Below are 20,359 nucleotides of genomic sequence, written 5' to 3'. Positions count from 1 at the left end.
AATAGGTTCCCAAGCTGTTTCGGATGCAACAGCCTCCTGCAACCCTCTGCCCGTGAAAATGGAGCTTGGGAGTGCCGCTGTTGTGACCTATGCTTACTGAGTCATTACAATATACAATTAGTCCCAAAAAACTCTATTTTATCGTAACAGCTGAGAATTACGTTCATTCCCAGCTGAGTCCCAATTAGTTGCAAAACAAGTCCTTCGGAAGAAGTCCTTCGGGATAATCACCAACCTTTATCTTCTTTGACACCCTGCCAAAGGCCTTACTTGGCAAAGCCCCACGGAGTTTAGAAACAAACAAGAGATGCCGATGGGAAACAGAGTTAGCAACGTTGCTTTCCTGCAAAAGGCCCAAGTGCCTTTGTTTCTCTTTTAAGCCTTATGCAAGAGGCCAATCATCTCCTGGCCTTACTCCTGAGTCGTTCCTTTTGCTTTAGCTGCTCTTGCCTTCTGGCAGCTCTGCATATGCGTGCACTAGGAACAGGCTCCTCCTGTTCGTAAACTGTCTGATTCTGTGGGCTCCGGAGTCCGCGCATCACTCCCAGGTGGCCCTGGCCTCATCTCTGCCTCTGACGCAGAGCCCTCGTCCAGGCCTTCCCCACACTCCAGGACTGGCCCATGTTCCTCCACAGCCTCCTCACTGTCTGACTCTGCTGCCAGCTTCGCAGGCTGCTGGTGGACTACAATAGCCACCCACGGTCCTCCCGAGCTCCGTTTTCGGCTGCGATGGCCTCCTGTAACCCTCTGCCAGCGAAAACGGAAGTCAAGAGGGACGCACGCAGCTCTCCCAAGCTGTTTTCATTGGTAAAGGCATTGCGGGCCGGTCCTTCGCTGTTTCCATGGCGGCCCTGGGGGCCAGATCTAAGCAGCCTGCAGGCCAGATCCGGGCCCCGGGCCACGAGTTTGACACCCCTGGCATTAGTGACTTTAAGGATGGCTTCCCAGAGAAAAAGGAAAGATAAAAAAGGAAGCTAAGCTACAGAAAAAATAGCTTGATATGATTAGGAAGAACACATGCCACTGAGTACAAAACACAAAAACATTTTATTTACTCAAACGCAAATTACAGTCCGGTTGACACCTCTTCACGGCAGGGAGAATCTATTTGTCCCGTGAGGGAGACAACGTGGTGGTTTGAAAGGACCTCTTTGTATGATAATACTTATAAATCTTCATGGCGTAACTCAAACGGTCCACTTCAAGCACCTGAAAGAAGAGAGAACAGAGTTTTAGTAGGGCGCCTAAAAGATGAGACTGTCCGTCCGTCTGTCCGTCAGTCGTTCAGTCAATCCACCCTTTCACGCAGCAGGAAAGCAAAAGATCTACAAAAATAGCTTTCATTATTCAGAAGGCCTGTTCTGAACGCAAAGCAGACCATTTTTCAGGGTTTTATAAAACATGTCACATTCCAAATGCTCAAAGCAGGCAGATTTCAAATTTTAAAATCCTCTGTACTTCGCCACACTAAATAATGAAATAAAATGAAGCTGGCCCGCTATGGAAGGAAGTTCAGGCAACATATTTTTTTTCTTGTGTTGCCAAAAAGGAAAGGAAATGGCAGAGAATTATATGGTGCCAGAGGCAGGGATTCAGCCAGGGCCTTCAGAACCTCCAGAAACTCCTTTAAGTGAAGAGGACGAAGAGGAGGAGCCTCTTCTCGATGCACGGGCGCACAGAGTTGCCAAAAGGCAGGAGTGGCTCCTGAGGAGGAGGTCTCCTTGAGAGTAAGGCTTGGGACTAATTGGCCACTCCCCTAGCCTATTTAAGGAGGAACACCACTTGCAGCAAGCTGTAGGGAACAACTTTAGTTCACTCTCCTTCTGTGTTTGGATTCTCTGCAAAATTACTTCTTGGCTTTCTGTCAACTCTAGTAAGAATGTGATTACCTTATCTTAGAATTCTTGTAGGCTGTTAAGACAGTTTATTAACAGCCTTTGGTTGATAAAGACTGAGTTGAGTAAAATAAGCTTTGTATAGAGTTTGTGTGTGCTGCGTTCTTTGGGGTCCGTAGCTGGGGCAGAACAAAAAGAGAAACTGAAACCAGTGTCTGTGTGTGAACTTGTCTGCTGATCTGAGCTGAAATGAAACTGTTCTCTGCTGTTGGTATTGTATATATATATATATATATATTCTTGTATATAAAGAAGTTAATGAATCCAGCTGAATCAGTTTATCTGTGTGTGCTTCTGGATTTGTTTTTTGCAACAAACTCTGACACTTATGACCATTGCAGGAATCCCATGGTCACATGATCAAAATCCAGATGCTTGGCAACTGACTCATATTTATGACAGTTGCGGTGTCCCAGGGTCACATGCTCATATCCATGGCATAGGACCAGGATATCGACGGGACCGCCTTCTGCCACCAACAGCCTCTCACCGACCAGTTCGCTCCCACAGAGAGGGACTCCTCAGGGTGCCGTCGGCCAAGCTGTGCCGGCTGGCAACACCCAGGACAGCCTTCTCTGTCGGAGCCCCTGCCCTTTGGAATGAATTGCCCCCGGATATTCATAACATCTCTGATCTCCGGGTCTTTCGCTGTGCCCTCAAGACCCTACTGTTCCGACAGGCGGGGTTGTCTAATTGAATGATTTTAAATTGGGTTTTAACTTTGGGTTTTAAAATTCGGCCAAAACTATTTAATGATTTTAATTAATTTTAACTATGATATTGTTATATTTATGTTTTTAATTGGCTGTACACCGCCCCGAGTCCTTCAGGAGGAGGGCTGTATATAAATAAAATTATTATTATTATTATTATTATTATTATTATTATTATTATTATTATTATTATTATTATTATTATTATTATTTATTGGTTAATCTTTAGTGAGATTCACAGCCTTTGAGGCTGGTTAATAGCTCAGCAGCTCGAGTCCTAACCAAGGACCTAGGAACTGTTAAGGTATCGTCGGAAGATGTAAGCTGTTCTGAGTAAGGTGGTTTTTTGTAGAGTCAAAATGTTCAAGTCCAGCAAATTTAGAATTTCTAAATAGCGGGGTAGCCCTTTGGGTATTGCTCCAAGGGCTCCAATTATTATTATTATTATTATTATTATTATTATTGTTATTGTTATTGTTATTTTGTGACTCCTGCAAGCGAAGTCAATGGGGAAGACCGATTCACTTAACAACCGTGTTACTCACTTAACAGATGGAGTGATTCACTTAACAAACGTTGCAAGAAAAGTCGTACAATCGAGCAAAACTCACTTAACAAATGTCTCGGTTAGCAACCAAAATTTTGGGTTCACTTGTGGTTGTAAGTCAATAGCAGGATTTTTCCCTCCTATGTAGAAATCAATAAATAGGCTTATGTTTGCTTCGTCTCAGTTTGTGACATTGTATCTTGGCTCTACCTTTGTTTTCTATTATTAAGATTTGGAAGTTTTTGCAGAGCAACGTTTCCGTGCCTCAAAATCAATAGAAAATAAAACCATCACAATATGTCACACAGGTCAAATATTTTTCTGTACGATTGCCGGCAGGTTCCCAAATTAGGTGGGGCTCAGCAATTATAGTTGATTGGAATCAACCATTTTCATTAACAGATCCTGCCTAGAAGAGGGGCGTCAAACTCAGGGGTGAAATGCTCCCAGTTTGGACCGGATTGCCCGATCCGGTAACGATGGTGGCGGGTGGTTCAGAGAACCGGTAGCAAAAATCCCTGTGCCCCCCCACCATGCCCAGCTGAGCCGCGCAATCATCAGAGGCTTTTTTCAAACTTTTAAAAGCATTTTTTCTACAACCTCTTGCCGAAAAAATGCTTTTAAAAGTAAAAAAAAAAAGCCTCTGATGATCGTGCGGCTCAGCTGGGATCGTCAGAGGCTTTTAAAAGCATTTTTTACAACCCCTTCAGCCGAAGAGGTTGTAGAAAAAATGCTTTTAAAAGTTAAAAAAAAAAAAAGTTGGCCACGCCCACCGTCACATTACCCCCCAAACCACGCCCACAGAACCGGTAATAACAAATTTTACATTTCACCCCTGGTCAAACTCAAAGCCTGCGGGTCGGATCCAGTCTGCAGGGTGCTTAGATCTGACCTGCGAGGCCAGCCTGGAAATAGCAAATGACCTGCCCACGGTGCCTCTGACAGCCAAAATGGGATTATTATTATTATTATTATTAATATTATTATTATTATTATTATTATTATTATTATTATTTTATTTATTTATTTATTTATTTATTTATTTATTTATTTATTTATTTATTTATTAATTAATTATATTTCTATGCCGCCCTTCTCCCGAAGGACTCAGGGCGGTGTACAGCCATGATAAAATAATACCAACACAAAAATTAAAAACAATTTAAAATAATTTAAAGCATTGGCCGTATTTAAAACCCCTAGCTAAAACCCCTTTAAAACCATTAAACCCCACTTAAGTTAATTCATTCGGTCAGGCCGGCTTGCTGAAACAATAAAGTCTTCAGCGCACGACGGAAGATGCGGAAGTCGGGGATCCTCCTTATGTCTGGGGGCAGCTCATTCCATAGGGCAGGAGCCCCCACAGAGAAGGCTCTCCCCCTGGGGGTTGCCAGCCAACATTGTTTGGCCGACGGCATCCTGAGGAGGCCCTCTCTGTGGGAGCGTATCAGGCGGTGGGAGGCATACGGTATCAGAAGGCGGTCCTGTAAGTATCGTGGTCCTAAGCCATGGAGCGCTTTGAAGATGGTGACTAGCACGTTGAAACGCACCCGGAAGACCACTGAGAGCCAGTGCAGCTCGCGCAAGAGAGGTGTTACATGGGAGCGACAGGTCGCTCCCATAACCACTCGCGCGGCCGCGTTCTGGACCAATTGGAGCCTCCAGGTGCTCCTCAAGGGGAGCCCCATGTAGAGAGCGTTACAGTGGTCCAGACGGGAAGTGACAAGGGCGTGAGTGCAGGGATGCAGGGGAACTGTGCATGGCTACTGCCTAGCCCATTTTTGCAGGAGCCCTGGACGGCCTCCTGCAACACTTCACCAGCCAAAACTGGGTGCGGGGCCCCACATGTGGCCCCCATGCGCCCCGTTATTGGTCTGGACAGCCTCCTGCAACACTTTTTGGTCAGCAAAGTGTTGCAGGAGGCTGTCCAGGCCAAAAACGGGCTATGCAGCAAAGTGCTGCAGGAGGCTGTCCAGGCCAAAAACGGGCTATGCAACGAAGTGCTGCAGGAGACATCCGTCCTATCTCCCTCTCCCCCCAGGCCAGCCCACAGAAGAGAACTACAAAGTTGATCCGGCCCTTGAAGAAATCCAGTTTGACACCCCGTGGCCTAGAAACAATGCCTAATTGCACCAAACGACGAGGTGAGGGCTAGGATGCACCTACCGGGTTTCGTGATGTGTTCCCAAACATTTGACACAACAGTAGCGGGCGCCGCAAGACACACACGTGTAATTTGACGGGAAGCCGCACACCGTGCAGAAATGACGCTGCGGCAAATTGGAAGGGGGCGCGCACGCCGTCAGGTAGTTGGGCCCTTCGCTTGTGTTGAGGTTCTGCTGGAAGTCGAAAAGAGAAAGAAACTCGTTGGTTCAGATCTGATAGAGGACGAGCTAACAGAATAAAAAAGTTGGAAGGGACCCTGGAGGTCTTCCAGTCTAACTCAGGGGTAAAATGCTCCCGGTTCGGACCGGCTCGGGCGAGTAGGTAGCGATGGTGGCGGGCAGTTCGGAGAACCAGTAGCAAAAATCCCTGCCCCCGCCCCCCATGCCCAGCTGAGCCATGCGATCATCAGAGCCTTTTTTTCTTTTAAATGGCTCTGACCAGCCAAGCTCTGACGATCCCAGCTGAGTTGCCTGCTAATCGGTAGCAAAAATCCCTCCCCCCCTTCAGCTTGATGACCTTAGCTGCTGGTCGCAACGCCTTTCTGTAATCCCTGCAATCCATTGCATCAGCAAGCAACTGAATCTTGATTGCAGGCAGGGAGTTGTGGACTTCAACTCCCAGAATTCCTCAGCCAGCAAAACAAAGCTGGCTGAGGAATTCTGGGAATTGAAGTCTACAAGTCTTAAAGTTGCCAAGGTTGGAGACTCCTGTTCTATTGGGTAAGTTTTTTTCCCCTTTGGGAGCTTTAAAAAAATAGTTAATTGGGTTTTTTTTTTAGTTGTTCTTTTTTTAGACCTAGCCATTTAAAGTTTAGGAAGTTTTAAATTTAGCTGCTTTTATATAAAAATAAAAATAAATTAAAATAAAATAATATTTGTGTAGCTTTTTGAGATTTAGTGTGTTTCTGTAGTGTTTCACTCTAACTTCACAAACGCACAAAATCTCACAAAGCTGTATGTGGAATTTTGTGTGTGTAAAGTGTGAAAGTTGTTTTTTGAGGCTTTTTGTGGCTGTGTGAGGTTCCTGCTTTTGCAGGGGCCATTTTGGGTCTAGCACAGCTGCTTTTACATTGTGGGTGAGCCAGTTGTGTTGTGTTGTGTTGTGTGTAAAGTGTGAAAGTTGTTTTTTGGGACTTTTTGTGGCTGTGTGAGGTTCCTGCTTGTTGCAGGGGCCATTTTGGGTCTAGCACAGCTGCTTTTATATTGTGGGTGAGCCAGTTGTGTTGTGTTGTGTGTAAAGTGTGAAAGTTGTTTTTTGGGACTTTTTGTGGCTGTGTGAGGTTCCTGCTTGTTCCAGGGGCCATTTTGGGTCTAGCACAGCTGCTTTTATATTGTGGGTGAGCCAGTTGTGTTGTGTTGTGTTTTGTAGGTCAAAAAAGGACAAAGAAGTGACATTGACTTGGCCACATCCACCTGACCAACAAGCCACGCCCTCCCAGTCACCTTACCACCAAGCCCCACATACTAATTAAGCCACACCCACAGAACCGGTAGCAAAAAAATTTAGATTTCACCCCTGGTCTAACCCCCTGCTCAAGTAGGAGATCCTATACCACTTCAGACAAATGGTTATCCAACATCTTCTTAAAAACTTCCAGTGTTGGAGCATTCACAACTTCTGGAGGCAAAGTCGTTCCACTGGTTAATTGTTCTGTTAGGAAATTTCTCCTTAGTTCTGAGTTGCTTCTCTCCTTGATTAGTTTCCACCCATTGCTTCTTGTCCTGCCTTCTGGTGCTTTGGAAAATAGGATGACCCCCTTTTCTTTGTGGCAGCCCCTGAGATATTGGAACACTGTCATCATGTCACCTCCTAGTCCAGTGGTGAAATCCAAATTTTTTTTACTACCGGTTCTGTGGGCGTGGCTTGGTGGGCATGACAGGGGAAGGATACTGCAAAATCTCCATTCCCACCCCAATCCAGGGGAAGGATACTGTATAATCCCCATTCCCTCCCCACTCCACGGGAAGGATACTGCGAAATCTCCATTCCCACCCCACTCCACGGGAAGGATACTGCAAAATCTCCATTCCCACCCCACTTCAGGGAAAGGATACTGCAAAATCTCCATTCCCACCCGACTTCAGGGGAAGGATACTGCAAAATCTCCATTCCCACCCCACTTCAGGGAAAGGATACTGCAAAATCTCCATTCCCACCCCACTTCAGGGAAAGGATACTGCAAAATCTCCATTCCCACCCCACTCCAGGGGAAGGATACTGTAAAATCTCCATTCCCACCCCACCCCAGGGGAAGGATACTGTAAAATCCCCATTCCCTCCCCACCCCAGGGGAAGGATACTGTAAAATCCCCATTCCCTTCCCACTCCACGGGAAGGATACTGCAAAATCTCCATTCCCACCCCACTTCAGGGAAAGGATACTGCAAAATCTCCATTCCCACCCCACCCCAGGGGAAGGATACTGTAAAATCTCCATTCCCACCCCACCCCAGGGGAAGGATACTGTAAAATCCCCATTCCCTCCCCACTCCACGGGAAGGATACTGCAAAATCTCCATTCCCACCCCACTTCAGGGGAAGGATACTGCAAAATCTCCATTCCCACCTCACTCCAGGGGAAGGATACTGCAAATTCTCCATTCCCACCCCACTCCAGGGGAAGGATACTGTAAAATCTCCATTCCCACCCCACTCCAGGGGAAGGATACTGCAAAATCCCCATTCCCTCCCCACTCCTGGGGGAAGGATATTGCAAAATCTCCATTCCCACCGCATTCCAGGGGAAGGATACTGCAAAATCTCCATTCCCACCCCACCCCAGGGGAAGGATACTGTAAAATCTCCATTCCCACCCCACCCCAGGGGAAGGATACTGTAAAATCCCCATTCCCTCCCCACTCCACGGGAAGGATACTGTAAAATCTCCATTCCCACCCCACTCCAGGGGAAGGATACTGCAAAATCCCCATTCCCTCCCCACTCCTGGGGGAAGGATATTGCAAAATCTCCATTCCCACCGCATTCCAGGGGAAGGATACTGCAAAATCTCCATTCCCACCCCACTCCAGGGGAAGGATACTGTAAAATCTCCATTCCCACCCCACTCCAGGGGAAGGATACTGCAAAATCCCCATTCCCTCCCCACTCCTGGGGGAAGGATATTGCAAAATCTCCATTCCCACCGCATTCCAGGGGAAGGATACTGCAAAATCTCCATTCCCACCCCACCCCAGGGGAAGGATACTGTAAAATCTCCATTCCCACCCCACTCCAGGGGAAGGATACTGCAAAATCCCCATTCCTTCCCCACTCCTGGGGGAAGGATATTGCAAAATCTCCATTCCCACTGCATTCCAGGGGAAGGATACTGTAAAATCTCCATTCCCACCCCACCCCAGGAGAAGGATACTGTAAAATCTCCATTCCTTCCCCACTCCACGGGAAGGATACTGCAAAATCTCCATTCCCACCCCACTTCAGGGAAAGGATACTGCAAAATCTCCATTCCCATCCGACTTCAGGGGAAGGATACTGCAAAATCTCCATTCCCACCCCACTCCAGGGGAAGGATACTGCAAATTCTCCATTCCCACCCCACTCCAGGGGAAGGATACTGTAAAATCTCCATTCCCACCCCACTCCAGGGGAAGGATACTGCAAAATCCCCATTCTCTCCCCATTCCTGGGGGAAGGATATTGCAAAATCTGCATTCCCACCCACTCTGGGGCCAGCCAGAGTTGGTATTTGCTGGTTCTCCAAACTACTCAAAATGTCTGCTGCCGGTTCTCCAGAACCTGTCAGAACCTGCTGGATTTCATTCCTATCCTGGTCCTTCTTTTCATTAAACTACACATACCCAATCCCTGCAACCGTTCTTTGTATATTTTAGCTTCCAAATCAGCTGGATGACCTTGGGCCAGTCACTTTCTCTCAGCCCTAGAAAGGAGGTAAGGGCAAACCACTTCCGAAAAATCTTGCCATGAAAACTGCACAGACTTCTCCAGTCAGTCATTAGGAGTTTTTTTTTAAAAAACTGACTTGAAGGCACACATATGTACTTAACTTTATGTAATTGCTAAATGAGAGCTATCTGTACTGAAATGAGCAACATTATAATAAGAAAAATTAAGAATAGAGATCCTCCCCCCAATTTTTTGTTAGGAAAAAGAAAATAGGAGAGAAACACCTGTTCTTCCAGCAATGCCTGGAAATTTTTACGGAACCGCAGCTTGAAATGGTCTCCGCGGGTTTTTTTCTTCTTTTTTCCTGCAAATAATGAACAAAGAAGAAGAAAAAAAAACCACCATTACTGAAAAATTACTGATGAAGGGAAATGCCTTTTAGCCTCAGTAGATTTTGTGGCATTGAACACAACAATAAAGAAAGATTTTGAATTTGGGGATTTTGTTAATTTAGGATAGGAGTGGGTGCCCTGCTTTTCCAGGCAAATGTTTTGTGGGAGCTGTCACAAAATGGCAGTCCTGGAGGGGGGGGCATGGCCAGTACATACTCCCAATTTGCAGAAGAGAAGTGGGAGAAGTGAAAAAATAGTTTTCCTATGAAACTGAGGGAGACGAGGGTCGCAGTGTCCAATCAAATATTAGCTCTTTGCTCCCAATAAAGGGATCTATCTGTATGTCTCAAAAACCAAACTGGCAATGCTTAAAGGTAAAGGTAAAGGTTCCCCTCGCACATATGTGCTAGTCGTTCCTGACTCTAGGGGGCGGTGCTCATCTCTGTTTCAAAGTTGAAGAGCCAGTGCTGTCCGAAGACGTCTCCGGGGTCATGTGGCCGGCATGACTAAATGCCAAAGGCACACGGAACGCTGTTACCTTCCCACCAAAAGTGGCCCCTATTTTTTCTACTTGCATTTTTTACGTGCTTTCGAACTGCTAGGTTGGCAGAAGCTGGGACAAGTAACGGGAGCTCACTCTGTTACGCGGTACTAGGGATTCGAACAGCTGAACTGCCGACCTTTCAATCGACAAGCTCAGCGTCTTAGCCACTGAGTCACTGTGTCCCTCTGACAATCTTAGAGAACTACAAAAACACACACGCACAAAATCCCTAATGACAACGTACACATTCAGACGCGAAATACATTCTCCTCACATACAAACCAAAGAATCTACCTAACGAGGGATGTTCAGAGAGGGGATGAAAAATAATCAAAAGAGGTAAAAAGAGCAGGACTTTAATGGCCTGTTTGTAGTCACCATCTTGACTTTTCTGACTGCCTTGGAGACACGCCTCTACTAGTATGTATATGCAAATGTTTGTGTACATTCTGGTGTATTGTATTTACAGACACATAAGAGACATATATATTTTTGCAGGTGCTCCCACAAACAAACCAATAGATGACAATACTCATCTACTGGCCAAGAAAGAAAAGGAAGTCAAATAATAAAGCTAAGGGAGAGTGAAATCAAAGAAAAAAGGAAATCAAGGGAAAATCAAAAGAAAGTGAAATCAAGGGAAAGTGAAATCGTGAGAGGACGAAATCAGGGAAAGTGAAATTGAAGGAAAGTGAAATCGGGGGAAGTGAACTCAAAAGAGAGTGAAATCAAGGGAAAGTTAAATCGAGTGAAAATGAAATAAAAGAAATCTGAAATCAAGAGAAAGTGAAATCATGAGAATGAAATCAGGGGAAAGTTAAATCAAAAGAGTGAAATCAAGGGAAAGTGAAATCAAGTGAAAATGAAATCAAAGAAATCTGAAATGAAGGGAAGATGAAATCAAGGGAAAGTGAAATCATATGAGAATTAAATCACTGAAAGTGAAATTGAAGAAAAGTGAAATCAGGCAAAGTGAACTCAAAAGAGCGTGAAATGAATGGAAAGTGAAAATGAAATCAAAGAAAACTGAAATTGAGAGAAAGTGAAATCAAGGGAAAGTGAAATAATATGAGAATTAAATCAGGGAAAATGAAATTGAAGGAAAGTGAAATCAAGGGAAATCAAGGGAAAGTGAAATCATGTGAGAATTAAATCACTAAAAGTGAAATTGAAGGAATGAAATCGGGGGAAGTTAGCTCAAAAGAGAGTGAAATCAAGGGAAAGTTAAATGAAGTGAAAATGAAATGAAATCTGAAATCAAGGGAAGGTGAAATCATGGGAAAGTGAAATCATATGAGAATGAAATCAGGAAAAGTGAAATTGAAGGAAAGTGAAATTGAGGGAAGTGAACTCAAAAGAGAGTGAAAATGGAAAGTTAAATCGAGTGAAAATGAAATAAAAGAAATCTAAAATCAAGGGAAGGTGAAATCAAGGAAAAGTGAAATCATATGAGAAATAAATCAGGGAAAGTGAAATCATGAGAAATAAATCAGGGAAAGTGAAATTGAAGGAAAGTGAAATCGGGCAAAGTGAACTCAAAAGTGTGTGAAATGAAGGGAAAGTGAAAATGAAATCAAAGAAAACTGAAATTGAGAGAAAGTGAAATTATATGAGAATTAAATCAGGGAAAATGAAATTGAAGGAAAGGGAAATCAAGGGAAATCAGGGAAAGTGAAATTGAAGGAAAGTGAAATCGGGGAAAGTAAACTCAAAAGAGTGAAATGAAGGGAAAGTTAAAATGAAATCAAAGAAAAGTGAAAGTGAAATCAAGAGAAAGTTAACTCGAGTGAAAATGAAATCAAGGGAAAGTAAAATCAAGCGAAAGTGAAAATCAAAGGAAAGTGAAATCCAAGGAACCCCCAGCAGGGAACCTCACCTGTTTCAGCATCGTCATCAAACTGAGGCAAACGCTTTACCAGCTGTGGCATATTGGCATGAGGGTCATCCTGGAAATTGTCATTCTCCAGGGCCTCTAACTGGCGGTTGAGACGACGCTGGCGGGTGGCCCGGTCTAAAATACGCCTCTGGCTGGGGTCCTGGGACCTTGCTGAGAGAAAAGAAAGATGGTGAGAGGCTGAAGCCAAGCCTGATTGAGTCAACCATGTTGCCTTCAAGGAGATCAGTTGGCATCTGTCAATGGGGAAACCTTCCCAGCTGGCAAAGGTCACTTCCAATCTCCTAATTAGCACATGCTCCAATTACCCTTAGGCCAAGAGTAGGCGATTCATTTTCCTGAGGGGGGGGTCACATGAGAAATAAGGACTGTTGTGGAGTACCAAATCAATTGGGCCATATACTTACTGACATTTGATTTCTAATTTCCGATTGACCCAAGGGGTGAAATCCAGCAGGTTCTGGAGAACCGGTAGCGGAAATTTTGAGTAGTTCGGAGACCTGGCAAATACCATCTCTGGCTGGCCCCAGAGTGGGGTGGGAATGGAGATTTTGTAATATCCTTCCCCCAGGAGTGGGGAGGGAATGGGGATTTTGCAGTATCCTTCCCCTGGAGTGGGAATGGAGTTTTTGCAGTATCCTTCCCCTGGAGTGGGGAGGGAATGGAGATTTTGCAGTATCCTTCCCCTGGAGTGGGAATGGAGATTTTGCAGTATCCTTCCCCAGGAGTGGGGAGGGAATGGGGATTTTGCAGTATCCTTCCCCTGGAGTGGGAATGGAGTTTTTGCAGTATCCTTCCCCTGGAGTGGGGAGGGAATGGGGATTTTGCAGTATCCTCCCCCTGCCACGCCCACCAAGCCACGCCCACTAAGCCCACAGAACCAGTAGTAAAAAAATTTGAATTTCACCAATGGATTGACCTCATGTTGGCCAGACAGGGACAGCCAAAAGGCCAGATGTGGCCCGGGGAGCTATAAAATGCCACACACATCTCCCTCCAAGCACCTGAGATCATCCTGCCAACATCTGGCAGTAAAATGGCTGAATTGCCCATCAGTTTGCCTGCCTGTTTTACACGATTGGCAGCAACATTAAGGACGAGTTCTCCCGTTTCTATCCCAACCCTTAAATTTCCCCCCCCCCCAACCCCCACCCCCTCACCCAAAGGCCAGTAAACAGCCCAAGATCCGTTGTCTGCTTCTCAACAATCCCACAACGTGGCATGTTTCATTTTGGTTTAGGACAGGGGTCTCCAACCTTGGCAACTTTTAAGACTTGTGGACTTCAACTCCCAGAGTTCCTCGGTTTGCTGGCAGAGAACTCTGGGAGTTGAAGTCCACAAGTCTTAAAAGTCGCCAAGGTTGGAGACTCCTGATTTAGGGTGCTCTGTGAACGCACTAAACCCACTATTGCTACCCACTAGCAATATCACATCTATTTCTTTAGCTGGTCTACATATTTCTTAGCTGTCTCGAGAATTCAAGTAGTCCTCGACTTACAACAGTTCCATTTTCGTGACGGTTTGAAGTTACAACGGCGCTGAAAAAAGTGACTGGCGGCCATTTTCCTACACTTTAGATTGTTGCAGCATCCCCATGATCAAAATGCTTGGCAACCGACTCATATTTATGACGGTGGCAGCGTCCCAGGGTCATGGGATCTCCTTTTATGACCTTCTGACTATATAGTCAATGGGGAAGCCAGATTCACTCAACAACCGTGTCACTAACTTAACAACTGCAGGGATTCCCCTCCATAACTGTGGCCAGAAAGTTTGTAAAATGGGGCAAAACTCACTTAAGAAATGTCTCCCTTAGCAACAGAAATTTTTGGGCTCAATTCTGGTCCTAAGTCGAGAACTACCTATATTCCTTCTATTTCTTTGGGTGGTCCATGTATTTCTTAGTTGTCAAGGGAATATAGTTTCTTTCTTTTTTTATTTATGTAGATATTTATTTTTATTGATTTTCTATTAAATACATTTCTCAGTGCTTTATAAACATCGTGTTGTATGGGTATTTAATTTGCTTAACAATGCAAATTACATTCTTAAACTCCACCCCTTTTTTCCAACCATTGTAAAATAAATGCCGTGTTTGATAATATTCTACGTCTTCTTTCTGCTTAATTTTCAATGTCAGTCTATCCATTTCTGCACAACCTAGTATCTTCTTAACTATTTCTTCACCTTGCGGTATCTCTTCATTTTTCCAGTATTGTGCGAAAATAATCCTTACTGCTAAGACAAGTAACATTAAATACATACTTTTCTTATCAGGTTTTCCTGATATTATACCTAATAAAAACAAACATGTTTCCCTATTATCTTTTCTACCTATTATTGTCCAAAATTTTTTTGCTTTGACACACATCCGCCACATGATAAAATAATGCCTTTTTTAAGCACATTTAGCTAATCTAACAGGCGGTAAGATAAAGGTAAAGATTCCCCCCGCACATATGTGCTAGTCGTTCCCGACTCTAGGGGGCGGTGCTCAGGGGTGAAATGCTCCCGGTTCGGACCAGATCGCCTGATCCAGTAACGATGGCAGCGGGTGGTTCGGAGAACCGGTAGCAAAAATCCCTGTGCCCCCCCCATGACCAGCTGAGCCACACGATCATCAGAGGCTTTTTTTTTTTTTTAACTTTTAAAAGCATTTTTCTACAACCTCTTCCGATGAAAAAATGCTTTTAAAAGTAAAAAAAAAAAGCCTCTGATGATCGTGCGGCTCAGCTGGGATCGTCAGAGGCTTTTCAAAGCATTTTTTTCTGCAACCTCTTGGCCAAAGAGGTGGTAAAAAAAATACTTTGAAAAGTCTCTGATGATCCCAGTAGAGTTGCCTGATGTCAGAGAGGCATTTTTTTAAAAAGCCTCTCTGACGATCCCAGCTGAGTTGCCTGATCGGCAGAGGCTTTTCAAAGCATTAGAAAAAATGCTTTGAAAAGTTTTTTAAAAAAAATTGGACATGCCCACCCAGTCACATTACCACCACCCCCACACCCACAGAACCGGTAGTAACAAATTTTACATTTCACCCGTCAAATGGTGCTCATCTCCGTTTCAAAACCAAAGAGCCAGTGCTGTCCGAAGACGTCTCCGTGGTCATGTGGCCAGCATGACTAAACCCCAAAGGCGCACAGAACGCTGTTACCTTCCCCACCAAAGGTGGTCCCTATTTTTTTACTTGCATCTTTTACGTGCTTTCGAACTGCTAGGTTGGCAGAAGCTGGGACAAGTAACAGGAGCTCACCCCATTACACGGCACTAGGGATTCGAACCGCTGAATTGCCGACCTTTCTATCGACAAGCTCAGCATCTCAGCCACCGCGTCCCTTAACAGGTGGTAGATGCCATCTATAAAACATTTTATGTAGGTTTTCTGTATAAGAGGCCGCCATTGTTAATTTATAATTCCTTCCCCATAAATTTTGCCAAGGAGAAGGGATATAGTTTCTATGGTTTGTTGGGTCGAGTTTATTTTTCCTTACGGCAGGGGTTCCCAACTCCTGGTCCATGGAACCGCACCGGGCCACAGCATGCCAGTAACTGGGCCGTGCAAACAAGCAAAGCCCCATCCGTGGGATGCAGGCAGCCCACGGAATCACGCCCCCTCCGATCCACGGAAAAACCTCTCTCCATAAAACTGGTCCCTCGGCCCCAAATGTTGGGGGATCCCACTGCCTTATGGCACAATCAACCCAGTCATGCCTTTGTAAACTGCCTATAAAACAGCTGACTCATTCTTTTATGTAAATACTAGCTGGATACCTATGCTCTGCTATGAAACTATGTGATCGGGCTTGATAAATCGACACTTTTAGCTTGAAAATTAATGAGTAGTTACAACTGGCCTTTCTTCTCCCCTTTTCTCCCTCAGGCTTGCCCCACAGAGACCTCTCCTATCTTATTCCCTTCTCTCCCTCAGGCTGGCCCCATTGATCCTCTCCTATCCTCTTCTCTCCCTCGGGCTTGCCCCACAGAGGCCTCTCCTACCTTATCCCCTTCTCTCCCTCAGACTGGCCCCATTGATCCTCTCTTATCCCCTTCTCTCCCTCAGGCTTGCCCCACAGAGACCTTTCCTATCTTATCCCCTTCTCTCCCTTTCTGGTGGGGAGTGAGTCATGCACTGGCCAAGCCCACGGCCAAGTGGCAGTTGGAACAGAGTTCTTTTCAGGTGGGGAGGGGGAGTAGAATGTCGTAACTCCTTAGCATCATAGGGTGTTAAAAATAATATACAAAATACTAATGATCTGATGGTCATTTAGGAAAATCCTTTCTTAGTGAGCACCTAGAATCCAAGAGGAACATACGTGCCAAATTTTCAAGTTTGTAGGCTTTACGGTTCTGGAGATTCGTGATGATGCGTGAATGGTATTTTGCTTTTATATATATAGGTAAAACAAGTCACAAGTTATAGTCTACAATTGGTGAATTCACCAATGAGGGCTCTTTGGTGCTTTCCGAGCTTGGCTGTTTTCTTGCAGACGTTTCATTATCCAAAGTAGATAACATCATCAGTAATGAAACGTCTGCAAAGAAAAAAAAACCCTCCAAGCTCAGAGAGCACCAAACACCCCTCATTTCAACCCTGAGCTACAAATATTCTCCTTTAATTCTGCATTCAGAATACTGCATTCAGTTTTGGTCGCCACGATGTAAAAAAGATGTGGAGACTCTAGAAAGAGTGCAGAGAAGAGCAACAAAGATGATTAGGGGACTGGAGGCTAAAACATATGAAGAACGGTTGCAGGAACTGGGTATGTCTAGTTTAATGAAAAGAAGGACTAGGGGAGACATGATAGTAGTGTCGCAATATCTCAGGGGCTGCCACAAAGAAGAGGGAATCAAGCTATTCTCCAAAGAACCTGAGGGCAGGACAAGAAGCAATGGGTGGAAACTAATCAAGAAGCAACTTAGAACTAAGGAGAAATTTCCTGATAGTGAGAACAATTAAATCAGTGGAACAACTTGCCTCCAGAAATGCTCCAACACTGAAAGTTTTTAAGATGTTGGATAACCATTTGTCTGAAGTGGTGTAGGGTTTTCTGCCTAAGCAGGGGGTTGGATTAGAAGACCTCCAAGGTCCCTTCCAACTCTGATATTCCATTCCATTCCATTTTCTATTTTATTTTCTCTATTCTATTCTATTCCATTCTATTCCATTCATTATTCTATTCTATTCTATTCTATTCTATTCTATTCTATTCCGTTTCATTTTCTATTTTATTTTCTCTATCCTATTCTATTCATACTATTCTTATTCTATACTATTCCATTCCATTCGTTATTCTATTCTATTTTATTCCATTCCATTCCATTCCATTCCATTTTCTATTTTATTTTATTTTCTCTATTCTATTCATTCTATTCCATTCGTTATTCTATTCTATTCCATTCCATTTTCTATTTTATTTTCTCTATTCTATTCTATTCCATTCGTTTTTCTATTCTATTCCATTTCATTTTATATTTTATTTTATATTTTATTTTCTCTATACTATTCTATTCATACTATTCTTATTCTATACCATTCCATTCCATTCGTTATTCTATTCTATTTTATTCCATTCCATTCCATTTTCTATTTTATTTTATTTTCTCTATTCTATTCATTCTATTCCATTCGTTATTCTATTCCATTTCATTCCATTTTCTATTTTATTTTATTTTCTATTTTATTTTCTCTATTCTATTCTTATTCGTTATTCTACTCTATTTCATTCCATGTTCTGTTCTGTTCTGTTCTGTTCTGTTCTGTTCTATTCTATTCTATTCTATTTTTATTTCTAGTTCTATTCTATTTCCATGATGGCCCCTTACATAAACCTAATCTCTGTATATGTTGTCCCAATGCACCATCCTGTGGCAGGAGAGATCATTTTCAGGTCCCTGACCTTATTCTTTCTCTTACACAGGTATAAGCTGCTTGCGCTGCGCCAAAGATATATTCTTTATTTTCCTTTGCAAAATAATAATAATAATAATAATAATAATAATAATAATAATAATAATAATAATTATAATTATAACAACAAAACAATAATAATAATAAATGCCCCAGTCACCTTTTGCATTTACCAACAAGCCCCCCCCTTTATTTTCCCTCCATGCCAAAATACCTGAAATTTTCTTTTCCACCATTCTGCCAGCCAGGTAAGGACTGTTTTCCTGATCTTTCTGGTATAAATCCGCCTCGTTTCTCTCCACTCCGGCTTTCCAAGCTGCAAAAAAAAAAACCCCTTTGCAGCGCAAGAGGTGACAACGAGGTACAGAGCAAAGCTGATCAGGCTTTTGGCGCTCTCAATGGAAAAAATGCATTTACTGTGCATCTAAGGACTCCCCATCTAACTGCAACCTGCAAACGATCGCCATGTTATTGGGAGGCATATGGACTTCCGCCTCTGCGGCAAGGACACGCCCACTAAGACGCGTCATCAAGTCTGTCCTCGCTGAGAATGTTTGGTTTTTCCAGCAGAGGCGGGATTGGGCTCCCCTGGGTCCTACACTCCGCCGTGTTCGAAATAGAATAGAAAAACAGAGTTGGAAGGGACCTTGGAGGTCTTCTAGTCCAACCCCCTGCTTAAGTCATTTTTTTCAGTGTCGTTGTAACTTTGGATGGTCACTAAGTGAACTGTTATGCGTCGAGGACTACCTGTATGCAGGTCAGGGATGTCCAAACTCGAGGACTTGAAGACTTGTGAACCTCAACTCCCAGAATTCCTCAGCTAATATGGCTGGTTGAGGAATTCTGGGAGTTGAAGTCCCCAAAATTGCTGAGTTTGACTTCAACCCGTTCAGCATGCCGGCTGGGGAATTCTGGGAGTTGAAGTCCCCAAAATTGCCGAGTTTGACTTCAACCCGTTCAGCATGCCGGCTGGGGAATTCTGGGAGTTGAAGTCCCCAAAATTGCCGAGTTTGACTTCAACCTGTTCAGCATGCCGGCTGGGGAATTCTGGGAGTTGAAGTTCACCCGTCTGAAAGTTTCCAAAGTTGAGGAACATTTAAACAGCTTCCCTTCAGCCCCTGAAATTGTTTCCAGCGTTTCGAGTTGCGGTGATAATACAAATTCTACAGCCACCATTCTTCTGAGCATGTGCAAAGTGCATTACACATAAACACGGACACCGGACATACGGAACAAGTGGAAGAAAAAAGTGGAAGGACGATCCCCATAAAAGATAATTCTGAATTTAGGAGATTATTTTACTTACATTAATGCCAAGTTGGATATTACCGTGTTTCCCCGAAAATAAGACCCTGTCTTATATTTTTTTGAACCCCGAAATAAGTGCTTGGCCTTATTTTGGGGGAGGTCTTATTATTCTGGGACGCGTAGAGCGAGATAGAGCTCCTCTTGCCGTCTTACCTGATTTCCAGCTTTATCTCTCTAACCTTAACCAGAGGAAATGGCAGGGACCAGCTGCGCATGCAGTGTGATTGTGATTTGTATTGTGTGATTTTATCTGGCTGTACACTGCCCTGAGTCCCTCGGAAGAAGGTGCGGTATATAAATTCAAAATAAAATAAAATAAAATAAAATAAAATAAAATAAAATAAAATAAAATAAAATAAAATAAAATAAAATAAAATAAATGCGTTTAAATATTTTCGGGGAGGGCTTATTTTCGGGGACAGTTTATTTTCAGGGAAGGTTTATTTTTGGGGAGGGCTTATTTTCATGGGAGGTCTTATTTTCGGGAAAACACGGTACTACATATCATCATATTACTGTGATGATGATGATTATCATTATTATGCATTCTGCATGTAACGGATGGAAACTAATCGAGGAGAGAAGCAACCTAGAACTAAGGAGACATTTCCTGACAGTTAGAAGAATTAATCAGTGGAACGACTTGCCTCAAGAGGTTGTGGCTGCTTCAACACTGGAGGTTTTTAAAAGGAGATTAGACAACCATTTATCTGAAATGGTGCAGGTAGGGTTTCCTGATTAAACAGGGGGTTGGACTAGAGGACCTCCCAGGTCCCTTCCAACCCTGTTATTCTGTTCTGTTCTGTTCCGTTCCATTCCATTCCATTCCATTCCATTCCATTTTCTATTATATTTTCCATTTTCCATTCCATTCCATTCCATTCCATTCCATTCCATTCCATTCCATTCCATTCCATTCCATCCCATCCCATCCCATCCCATCCCATCCCATCCCATCCCATCCTATTCTGCTCAGGCTACAGTACCAGGGTTTCAGTTTTTATTGCATTTCTTTAAAACTTGCATCCCCCCCTCAAATTCCCAAGGACTACGGAATTACTGTACTGTATTTACCAACTCATGAGCTGATTACAGTAAAATAAATTGTTTTGCAAGCAAAGCAACGCTGAT

At 43.7% G+C, this 20,359-nt stretch overlaps 1 protein-coding gene across 2 annotated transcripts; it reads right to left on the bottom strand.

Annotated features, from left to right (window-relative positions):
• Positions 1-1,028: 1,028 nt before the first annotated feature.
• Positions 1,029-18,396, bottom strand: ZNHIT1 (zinc finger HIT-type containing 1). Of its 2 annotated transcripts, XM_070954375.1 has the most exons (5): positions 18,135-18,346; positions 11,998-12,168; positions 9,470-9,549; positions 5,322-5,491; positions 1,029-1,209 (listed from the first exon to the last, which is right to left on the bottom strand). In XM_070954375.1, the coding sequence occupies exons 1-5, from the start codon at positions 18,154-18,156 to the stop codon at positions 1,188-1,190; spliced, it is 465 nt and encodes a 154-aa protein (XP_070810476.1). In that variant the 5' UTR covers positions 18,157-18,346; the 3' UTR covers positions 1,029-1,187. The 2 variants fall into 2 exon arrangements, with proteins under 2 accessions (XP_070810476.1, XP_070810477.1); XM_070954376.1 differs by lacking the exons at positions 9,470-9,549; positions 11,998-12,168 and having other exon boundaries at positions 5,322-5,494; positions 18,135-18,396.
• Between the last annotated feature and the right edge of the window lie 1,963 nt (positions 18,397-20,359).

This window comes from Pituophis catenifer, unplaced genomic scaffold (genome assembly GCF_029215685.1).
Source record: "Pituophis catenifer annectens isolate HBS135680 unplaced genomic scaffold, rPitCat1.0.hap2 SCAF_15, whole genome shotgun sequence".
In the NCBI taxonomy this organism is placed as follows: Eukaryota; Metazoa; Chordata; class Lepidosauria; order Squamata; family Colubridae; genus Pituophis; species Pituophis catenifer.
This window is presented reverse-complemented; position numbering and strand designations above follow the sequence as displayed.

Coding starts and splice junctions, on each gene's coding strand:
- ZNHIT1 (XM_070954375.1), bottom strand. CDS start 18,156: ATGGTGGAAAAGAAAATTTCAG. Junction 12,169..18,134: donor GGTGGAAAAGAAAATTTCAG/GTATTTTGGCAT, acceptor CTTTTCTCTCAG/CAAGGTCCCAGGACCCCAGC. Junction 9,550..11,997: donor TGATGACGATGCTGAAACAG/GTGAGGTTCCCT, acceptor CATTATTTGCAG/GAAAAAAGAAGAAAAAAACC.